This window comes from Acipenser ruthenus, chromosome 2, assembly GCF_902713425.1.
Source record: "Acipenser ruthenus chromosome 2, fAciRut3.2 maternal haplotype, whole genome shotgun sequence".
NCBI lineage: Eukaryota > Metazoa > Chordata > Actinopteri > Acipenseriformes > Acipenseridae > Acipenser > Acipenser ruthenus.
The window spans coordinates 21,398,521-21,409,749 of NC_081190.1; the positions used below are offsets into that span (position 1 = coordinate 21,398,521).

General features: G+C 40.6%; 1 protein-coding gene across 4 annotated transcripts in view; it reads left to right on the forward strand.

The window, feature by feature from the left end:
• LOC117409398 (adenomatous polyposis coli protein) overlaps positions 1 to 7,586 on the forward strand; it is a 63,673-nt gene extending 56,087 nt beyond the window's left edge. For all 4 annotated transcript variants that reach the window (XM_034920079.2, XM_034015390.3, XM_034920080.2 and 1 more), the window contains one exon: positions 177 to 7,586. In XM_034920079.2, coding sequence (XP_034775970.1) covers positions 177 to 6,732 — 6,556 coding nt within the window. In that variant the 3' untranslated portion in view covers positions 6,733 to 7,586. The remainder of the gene's footprint in view (positions 1 to 176) is intronic.
• The last annotated feature ends 3,643 nt before the right edge of the window (positions 7,587 to 11,229 follow it).

The following is an 11,229-nucleotide window of genomic DNA, read 5'->3' on the forward strand; positions in this document are numbered from 1 at the left end:
AAATGACTAATAAAACCAGCTATTCCCTAACTGAATTGCAAGGATCTTATTATGGTGTTGCCGACTTCAGTCCTAAAGTTTTATATAGGAAGTGCATGTTGAGTTGAAACAATGTATTATTATTATTATAAAAGGCACTAAACAAGGTGTGTTTTTTGTCTTTTTTTTTTTTTTAGGCAGATACTGCGAGAAAATAACTGCCTGCAGACGCTGTTGCAGCACTTGAAATCTCACAGCCTAACAATAGTTAGTAATGCATGTGGAACTCTATGGAACCTTTCAGCTCGAAATGTAAAGGACCAAGAGGCCTTATGGGACATGGGAGCTGTGAGCATGCTTAAGAACCTTATTCATTCAAAGCACAAAATGATTGCAATGGGCAGCGCTGCAGCTTTACGAAACCTAATGGCCAACCGACCTGCTAAATATAAGGATGCAAACATTATGTCGCCTGGATCTAGCTTGCCTTCCCTGCATGTCAGAAAACAGAAAGCTTTGATAGAAGAACTGGATGCACAACATTTATCAGAAACTTTCGATAACATCGACAATTTGAGCCCCAAAGCATCCCATCGAAACAAACAAAGACACAAGCAAAATGTGTACAGTGAATATGTTTTGGACTCTGGACGGCACAATGAGGATGGGATGTGTAGGTCTGAGAGTTTTAATACTACCAATGTGACTGTTCTCTCTCCTTATATGAACACTACTGTACTGCCCAGCTCAGCCTCTAGTGAAACTAGGGGAAATGCAGAAAGTTCTAGGGCTGAAAAAGACAGAAGCACTGAAAGAGAAAGGCGAGGACCAGGACCTGGTGGGTTCCATCCTTCAGAAAATTCTTCAAAAAGAATTGGAATGCAGATATCTACGACAGCTGCACAGATTGCCAAGGTCATGGAAGAGGTGCAGAGCATACATATATCCCAGGATGACGGAAGTACGGGGTCTTCAGCAGACCTGCATTGCCGGCAAGAGGAAAGGAGTGGCCTGAGACGAACATCTGCTTCTCACACGCACTCTAATGCGTATCACTTTAACAAACAAGAGCATCCCAGTAGGACATGTCCTATGCCGTATGGGAAAGTGGAATATAGAGCATCAAATGATAGCCTAAACAGTGTTAGTAGCAGCGATGGGTATGGTAAAAGGGGTCAGATGAAGCCGTCAGTGGAATCCTATTCAGAGGATGATGATGGGTATGGTAAAAGGGGTCAGGTGAAGCAGTCAGTGGAATCCTATTCAGAGGATGATGAAGGGAAGTTTTGCAGTTATGGAAAGTATCCAGCTGACCTAGCCCACAAGATACACAGTGCCAACCATATGGAAGACAATGATGGAGAGATGGACACCCCAATAAATTACAGTCTTAAATATTCAGATGAACAGTTAAATTCAGGAAGGCAAAGCCCTAGCCAAAATGAAAGGTGGCCAAGACCTAAACATCTTGTGGAAGATGAGATGAAGAGGAACGAACAAAAAACATCAAGGACTCAAAACCAGGGGTATTCAGTTTACACAGAAAACAGTAGTGAGGCTGCTGATAAGCATATGAAATTCCCGTCACGATTTGGACAACCAGAGTGTCCTGGTCCTTTCAGACAAAGAGGCTGTAACGGCTCAGAGCAAAGTAGATCTGGTTCTAATCATGGAATGAAACAAAAGATGAATCCGTCACACTGCCCGGTAGATGACTATGATGATGATAAGCCAACCAATTATAGTGAGCGGTATTCAGAAGAAGAGCAACATGATGAAGAGGATCAGCCAACAAATTATGGAATAAAGTATAGTGAGGAACACCACCATGCTGAACCCATTGACTACAGTATAAAGTACTCTTCTGAAGTCCCGTCATCTCAAAAATATGGACATTCAAAGACTTCTACTGTTCAGAACTCAACCAAGGATCATATAACACAAGGCAGTGGAAGTACCTCTGGTCCATCAACCAAAAATTCTGTAAGACAAAACCAACTTCACCCATCCACAGCCCAGACAAGAGCAGGTCCAACTCGGGTACTGCAAAAGTCTACCACAGGCAAGACACCCTCCATCAATCAAGAAACTATACAGACGTACTGTGTTGAAGACACACCAATCTGTTTTTCCAGGGGCAGTTCCCTGTCGTCTTTGTCGTCTGCAGAGGATGAGATGGAAGGGCGTGAGCAGCACAGGAATGTTGCAAATAACTACCCAACTTTACCTATTGCTGACAAAGAAGCTAGTGGTTCTTTATGTGCTGACACGCCCATGGCTGAAGACCAGTCCTCTTCTCAGTATACAAGAATGAAAGCCCAAAGACATCAGTCCTCTAATGTGTCAAGTTCTGATGGATCAAGACATAAAGCTGTTGAGTTCTCGTCCGGTGCCAAATCTCCATTCAAAAGTGGGGCACAGACTCCAAAAAGTCCTCCAGAACATTACGTACAAGAAACTCCTCTAATGTTTAGCAGATGTACTTCTGTAAGTTCTTTGGACAGCTTTGAGAGTCACTCAATTGCCAGCTCTGTACAGAGTGAACCTTGCAGTGGAATGGTTAGTGGAATTATCAGTCCAAGTGATCTACCAGATAGTCCGGGTCAGACAATGCCCCCAAGCAGAAGCAAGACCCCTCCTCCGCCACATGCGGGTCAAATGAAAAACAAAGTGAAAGTGCTTAATAATGCTGATGAGAGAGAGTTGGCTCCAAGGCATGTCGCTGTAAATGCTGCTATTCAGAGAGTCCAGGTTCTTCCAGATAATGATACTCTGTTACATTTTGCAACAGAAAGCACTCCAGATGGCTTCTCTTGTTCATCAAGCTTAAGTGCTCTGAGCCTTGATGAGCCCTTTATTCAGAAAGATGTAACACTGGAAATAATGCCTCCTGTACATGAAGATGATCATGGAAATGACGGAGAGCCTGAAAAGGAGGAAGATACAAAAGAACACAAGAGTCAGAATAAACCACCCAATTCCAGTGAACCTGAAAAAGATATACTTAATGATTCTGATGATGATGACATTGATATATTGGAAGAATGTATAAATTCAGCTATGCCAACCAAGTCTTCAAGAAAAACCAAAAAGCCACCTCCTGTCGCCAGAAAACCAAGCCAGCTTCCTGTATATAAACTCCTTCCTTCACAAAACCGAGGACAGCAGCAAAAGAATGCTAATTTCACACATGGAGAAGACATGCCCAGAGTATACTGTGTTGAGGGAACTCCAATTAACTTTTCTACAGCCACATCTCTAAGTGACCTAACCATTGAGTCCCCTCCAAATGAGCTTGCTAACACTGAAAGTTCTAATATTGAAACCCAGGGTACTGGTTCATCTGCCATGGAAAGACGAGACACTATTCCAATGGAGGGAAGAAGCATAGATGGCAAAGATGCAGTAAAAAGCTCTGCTGCTCCCTCTTTACCTCTGGATGATGAAAAAGCAGAAGGAGATGACATACTTGCTGAGTGTATTAGTTCAGCAATGCCAAAGGGTAAAAGTCATAAGCCTTTCAGGGTAAAGAAAATTATAGGTCAGGTACAGCAGACATCTACATCTCCAGGTAACCCAAGGCAACAAGAGAAAAAGAAACCTACTTCTCCAGTAAAACCAATGCCACAAAGCAGTGAATACCGAGCTCGAGTGATGAAGCCTCCTAACAATTTTTCCTCTGGCTCTTACCCTGATAAGAATAAGGATGCCAAAAAACGAGATCCCAAAAATTCCAGGGAATGTAGTGATAAGGCTCCAAATAGCGAAGAACGTGTACGTGGAAGTTTTGCTTTTGATTCCCCGCATCACTATAGTCCAATAGAGGGTACCCCTTATTGTTTCTCACGCAATGATTCCCTGAGTTCATTAGACTTTGATGACGACGAACTAGATTTTTCTAAAGAGAAAGCTGAACTTAGAAAAGAAAAAGAACATAAAAAAGCATCCACAAGAAATGTTAATGAGCAAACTTCCAATCACCCATCTGCAAGTAGAACGCAAGTGTACCAGAGGCCATGTCCGAATAGAGGCCCTGCAAAACCATTGTTGCAAAAACAAGCAACATTTCCACAGGCATCCAAAGATAACACAGGCTCTGTCACAGATGAAAAAATGCAGAACTTTTCTATTGAAGACACCCCAGTGTGTTTTTCAAGAAATTCATCTCTCAGTTCCTTAAGTGATATTGACCAAGAAAACAATAACAAAGAAAGTAGTCTTGATCGTCAGAAAGAAAATTCAAGTGCCCAGGTGGAAGGATCAAGGCCCCAGGCTTCAGGTTATGCTCCAAAGGCATTTAACGTTGAAGACACTCCAGTGTGCTTTTCCAGAAACAGTTCTCTTAGCTCTCTTAGCATTGACTCAGAAGACGATCTTTTACAAGAATGTATTAGTTCTGCTATGCCCAAGAAGAAAAAACAGCCTGCCAAAAGCAATGGAGGAGACAATGCAACAAATGATGACAAACATATGGGGGGGATTTTAACAGAAGAGACAGATTTAACATTGGATCTAAGACATATACAAAGTCCTATTTCAGAGCAGGCACACTCTCCTGATTCTGAAACCTTTGACTGGAAGGCTATTCAAGAAGGTGCTAATTCTATTGTAAGTAGCTTACATCAGGCTGCTGCTGCTAGCCTTTCCAGACAGGCGTCTTCGGATTCGGATTCAGTACTATCTCTTAAATCGGGCATCTCTTTAGGATCTCCCTTCCACCTTGCGTCTGATCAAGAAGAGAAGCCTGTTGCCTCAAATAAAGGTCCAAGGATCTTAAAGCCTGGAGAGAAGAGCACCTCGGAATCCAGAAAGAAAGAAGAGGAACAAGCAAAAGCTTTAAAAGGAGGAAAGAAGGTTTATAAAAGTCTGATAACCGGTAAAGCACGATCCAGTGTTGACATTTCTTCTATACCAAAGCAGCAGGCTCCTGTTCCCTTGATCTCTCGTGGAAGGACTATGATTCATATTCCTGGTATAAGAAACAGCTCCCCCAGCACCAGCCCAATTCCCAAGAAGACACCACCAAAAAACACCCCTCTAAAAGCTCCGACCACAGGGCAAATTTCCAGTAACTCTCCAAGAGGTGTTAAAACTCCTGTAAAATCTGACCCCAACTCTGCAAACAGACAACAGGGGGCTCAAGGAGGATCAAGCAAAGGCTCATCTAGGTCGGGATCAAGAGATACAACTCCCTCTAGACCTGCACAGCAGCCTTTATCAAGACCTGTGCAGTCACCTGGTCGTACTTCTGTATCACCTGGAAGAAATGGAATCAGTCCTACCAACAAGTTATCACAGTTGCCTCGCACATCATCTCCAAGTACAGCATCAACTAAGTCATCAGGCTCAGGAAGAATGTCTTATACATCCCCCGGAAGGCATTTAGGCCAGCAAACTCCAACCAAGCAAAGCTGTTTACCAAGAAGTACTAGTGGGATTCCAAGAAGTGAGTCTGCTTCAAAAGGCTTGAACCAGAGTGCAGCTACAGGTTCTGCTAAAAAAGTAGAATTGTCAAGGATGTCTTCAACAAAATCAAGTGGAAGTGAGTCTGATAGATCAGAAAGACCGGTACTGGTGCGTCAGTCAACCTTCATCAAAGAAGCTCCTAGTCCAACACTGAAGAGGAAACTAGAAGAGTCTGCCTCATTTGAATCCTTGTCACCTGCCTCAAGACCAGTCTCCCCCAACAGGTCCCAGTCCCACACACCAGTTTTAAGTCCATCACTTCCAGATATGTCATTAACCTTGCCATATCAAGGTAGTTGTTGGAGGAAATCCCCCCAAAGCCAAAACTCTTCTGAAAATGGGGATGATAGGTCTCTGAGAAGGCATGACATTGCCCGTTCACATTCTGAGAGCCCATCCAGACTCCCAATTAACAGGTCTGGCACTTGGAAACGTGAGCATAGCAAGCACTCTTCATCTCTCCCAAGAGTAAGCACTTGGAAAAGAACTGGGAGCTCATCCTCCATCCTTTCTGCATCTTCTGAGTCAAGTGAAAAGGGAAAAAGTGAAGATGAAAGGCAACATGCAAGTTTTGCTCAAGGAAGCAAGCAGAGCAAAGAAATCCATACCCCTTTGAAGGGAACATGGAGGAAGATCAAAGAAAGTGAAAATCCCCAAAATCCGTCCGATGATGGAAGTGATGCTGATTCAATGGTTCATCAGATGGCTCCTGCTGTATCCAAGACGGAGGATGTGTGGGTGAGAATTGAGGACTGTCCTATCAATAACCCCAGGTCTGGGAAATCACCAACTGGAAATACTCCCCCAATAATTGACAGTGTGCCAGAAAAATTGACTGTTGATGATCCAGACCCTAAAGACACACAGTCCAAACAATCTGCAGTAAATGACAATGTGGCTGTTTGCACAACGGGATTAGAGCATTCATTTATTATGAATGAAAGCCCTGAGAAGAAGGCAGCAGAGACCAAGTCAGTAGCAAGTTATCCTGCTGCTACACCAGAGACTTCTGAAAACCCTGTTACCGAGCGCACTCCTTTTAGTTCTACAAACTCAAGTAAGCACAGCTCACCCAGTGGTGCTGTTGCTGCAAGAGTAACACCTTTTAATTATAACCCCAACCCCAGGAAGAGCAGCACTGATAACGGCTCTGCTCGGCCATCACAGATTCCAACGCCCATAAACAGCAGCACAAAGAAACGAGACTCCAAAGGTGATAGTGCTGAGCCTAGTGGAAATCAAAGCCCCAGACGCCTTTCTGGGTCATACCTTGTGACGTCTGTCTGAAAGAAAAAAAAAAAAACATTTTGTGATATTAACTAGGATCTGATCACTACTAATGTATAATTTGGTACAATTGTTATGTAGACTGTTGGTTTAAAAAGAAAAAAAAGTGTAAATAAATTGATTCTTTTCTAGAGGGTAACTGTTCTGGAAGTCATATTTGATAAAGAAACTATCTTTGCTGGTAGATGTGGCTGGTACACGTGGTTAACAGAATGAGATTAATTTAGTTGGTAAAGCAAGCATATTTGTACTGTACAGATTGTTTTTCATGTATTATTTAAAAAGAATCCTTGCCATGATCCTGTATGTCTTGCTTGGCTTGAATAAATCAATAAAGAAAGAAAAAAAACTACACAATTTGGAGACACTAAAACACTATTTCAAAAGTACTGTGTTATATTAATATTTTAACTTGATTTTTTAAAAGCAAGGCGAGAATTCGGCAGTAGGTCCATCTATCATGCAAACGACGTTAACAGAGATTCTGTTGCAAAAAAAAAAAAAAAAAAAATCTTCCCCATCCTGCTCTTCTGCATGACCTGATCTGATGGTTTGGTTCCTGAAGTAACAATTTTTGTGGTCACATGATGTCTAGGTAGCTGTGGTGTAACAAAATACACTGATTTGTGTGTGCTCTGAGAATAATTAAGGAATTATCTGTAACCTTGAAACCTTGGATGAGATTTTATCTGAAATAGATTTTACCAGAAAGTAGGTAGATCCTTTGCTATGCTGTTAACTTGTTGTATATTCTGTTATTTGAGGTGTGATGGCTGCTCTTTTAATAATGAGACATTTGGTAATGTCTCAAAAGGACTAAATGAAAATTTCAAAATAAATTATTACTGTATGTATTGGTGTTTTGTGTAATTATTTCTCAAGCAGTCAGTGTTCAAGATTCACATTTTTGCCAGTGTAGTACATAATTAGCTGGGCCAGGAATTTTGTAATCTGCAGTTTAGATGTCTTATACGCCACACAACATTTCACACACTTCAACTCCAGTTACTGATATCATAATTATTCCATATTTATAGTGTATGGCACATAAATATCACTTAATCTATAATAAATAAATCTTGCCTTCTACAATGCAAAGTGCTAACATAGTTTGATCATGAAAAGATAAGCAGCATACTATAATGTACAGTTATTTCTTAAGCTTTAATTTAATGTATTTATTTTTAGTTGGTGAGCATTTGTAATACTGTTTACACTTGCAATACTGTATCACACATTGTCGGGTAACTCAGTAATGTGAAAGTTTCCCTTAACCATAATGTAATTGTTTGCTGTGCTTTAGAGGATTATCCATGACATAGTGCAGCTCGGTCATTCACTGTATCCTTTCATTTAATGTGACACTGAGGCTTACAGTCTTCAGTGGCAGTCTGTCTTCAACCACATGACAGGGTACATCCGTTTTCAACATGCAGAAGATTAGTTTTGCAGCCATGGTTTATAGAAGCGATGCTGTAGCAGCTGTTTTTTTTAATCCTCTTTCATTCAAAACCCTTTATCAGACTGCTTAATTTTTAAAATGGCTTTTATCATAAGATTTGTTTTCCAGTAGTAAAAAAATTTGAAAAATTGGGACATTGGGGGGAAAAAAAACAGAATGTGGAAATTGACAAGTTAATTTCAGCAATATACCCTATAGTAGTTTCATTAAAGCTGAAAGACCAAGGCACAATTGGAGCAATTACAGTTGTAGGGCAGAAGATATAGGGGAGGTCAGGATTAAAAACGAATGCTTGCCCATTGCCCAAGGCGAATTAAAACTGATGAGGACTAGTTGATGTCTGTGTCTCAGTAGTTCTGTGGGCGAGCGCCTAAAAAAAAAAAAAAAGTGTACGCTCTCATGTTCACAGGCTTGCATTTTTAAAAAATGCAGGAAAAGCCAATTTTGTAGCAGTGGTGAACAAACATTCATAATGCTTGCAAAACACATTAACACATTAAGTTTCATTTTTCAATTATTAATTTATTTTTTGAAAAAGCCCAATTGCTTGAACACAACACACTTATTTGGTAGGTCGATCTTTAATCAGTGCAAAATATTAAAGTATTTAAAACTATAGAGATTTAAGGGATGATTGTTTAACTGTCGTTACTAACATATTCATATTACAAGATTTAGTGTAAAATATTAGAACAATTTCATATGGTCCGTTTCAAAGAAACGTAATGTGAGGAAATGGCTATTCACTTGAACTATTTTGTGTTGACGTTTTTATGCTGTTTTGATATTTAAAAGGTAGATTTAATTTATAATACGGAAAGCTTACATTTAAACCATGGTGATGAATAAAATTAAAATTAATTACTAATGGCTTCAATTAGTACTGTCCTGCAGACTATAAGCAGGCAGTGTGGGCCAGTGGTTAATGTCCAAGTTTGTAACCAGAAGGTCACCGGTTCAAATCTCACCTCTGCCACTGACTGACTCACTGTGTGACCCTGAGCAAGTCACTTATCCTCCTTGTGCTCCATCCTGCGGATGAGATGTTAAATCAGTGCCCTATTGTAATTGACTCTGCATATAATCACAGCCTACCTCTGTAAAGCGATTTGTGATGGTGGTCCATTATGAAAGGTGCTATATTAAAATAAAGATATGATTATTTATTATTATAAACAGGCACAGGAGTGTATACATGCTATTGTGAGGACCCAGCATCCACCACAGTTAACCAGAATTGCAACTGCTAAATATTTGTCGGTTATTTCGTACAGGTCTACAGATACTTCCATTACTGAGGCAGTAATTTGCTATTTGAAGTATGCTGTTAACGGTGTTGTCCGCACAGACTTTATTGGGATTTGGAACGTGGGGAAGGCAGATGCAGAAACCCAATCAATGTATCTGGGAATGAGCATTGTTTATTTTTTAGGAAATTAAAATTGATGCCTAATATTTTAAGGACTTTACATAAGGACTAGCAACCACCATTTTGTTAGTTTCTAACCCTGGGAGGTGTATAACTTCAAAGGAATTCTGACTCTCTACTACACCCTGTGATGGGGCTAGCAACCAAAGACTGTACAAGTATACAAGCCCATGTATTTGTATTGCAGAGATGCTCATTAAGTTATGTTTAAAAGCAGATTTACCTGCTGATCTCAATAAAAGCAGCCCGCAACCCAAATACTGCTACCTTGACACTGGAGGAGAACAACACTCTGTTTCGCTGTTTCTTATGATAATGATGGTACTTTTTTTAACTTTTCTTTGAATGACTAATAAACGTGCAAGTTATTTATATAAATGTTGTCTTGTATTTAATTTATTATATTAGTTTTGTAAATGTATCAAATCAATTTGGTGTGATCGACACTAAAAATGTTAGCCCCATAGGTATTTTATAAAAAGTACTATATATTCGTGCCATGCCATATTAAAATGGGCAGTCTTGAAACAGAGGTGACATTTATTATACCACACTGCAACACAACATGAGCACAAAACTGAGCAGAAACAAACACGAGTTTTTTATTGTTTATTGAGGTGTTCCCAGACATGTGCGATAGGGTTTATGACGGGACTCTCAGGAGTCCAGGGAAGAAGCGTACAGCCCCTCTTGTCTCTCTCAGGTAGTGGTGATTCTGGATGTATGGCATGTGGCACCGTCTTCCTTGCTATAAGATGGTTTTAAAAGACAGCATTGTAATGTGTCAAATTAAGACGTCCCTTGAAGAACACCTACTCTGTCTTTCCACAGAACTAAATTGCACCCCAGACCACGATGCTGTAGCCACCATATTTTACGTTGCCTTAAAGCAATTGTTCCACAGTTCATCTCCAGCCCTCCGCCTGTGCCTATTTCAATTGTTGGAAGTGGAACTCCAGAACTGTAGGGGTCTGTCAAACATCTGTCAGGCTCAATGCTTTCTGCGCTGTACATTTGCATGGGTGAGCAGGGGTTTCCATTGGGACACTTGCCCATTGTAGCCCAGCCTATGCAGATCTGTGTACGTTTGCTCATGTAGAAAAGCAACTTGGTTGATGTTTACTACCATGGCACAAACCTGACCAATACAAGTGGTGTAACAAGGTGTAGGTGTTCTGATCACTGTTGCAGGTGACGTAAGGTAGACTGCAGCGAAAGCCAGCCAGTGCAGCTTACTCAGGGGAAGTAAAATACCACTGATAAATCCAAAAGTTGAACTCACTAGGCCAGGGCTTCCCAACCCTGGTCCTGCAGACCCCATGTGTCTTCTGGTTTTCATTCCAACTGAGCTTTAATTGCTTAACTAAACCCTTGATTCAACTAATAATTTGCAACCTTGTTAATTATTCTCAGCTCCTAAAAAGTTACAGAGTTCAACTTACTTATAAAATGCTATAGCTACCGATAACTTGAAATCTGCCACTGTTTAAGAGCTGAAAACAAGTAAAAAGGTCCAATTAAGCAAATTATCAGTTCAATTAAAGGATTTAGTTAAGTAACTGAGCTTAGTTGGAATGAAAACCAGAAGACACATGGGGTCCCCGGG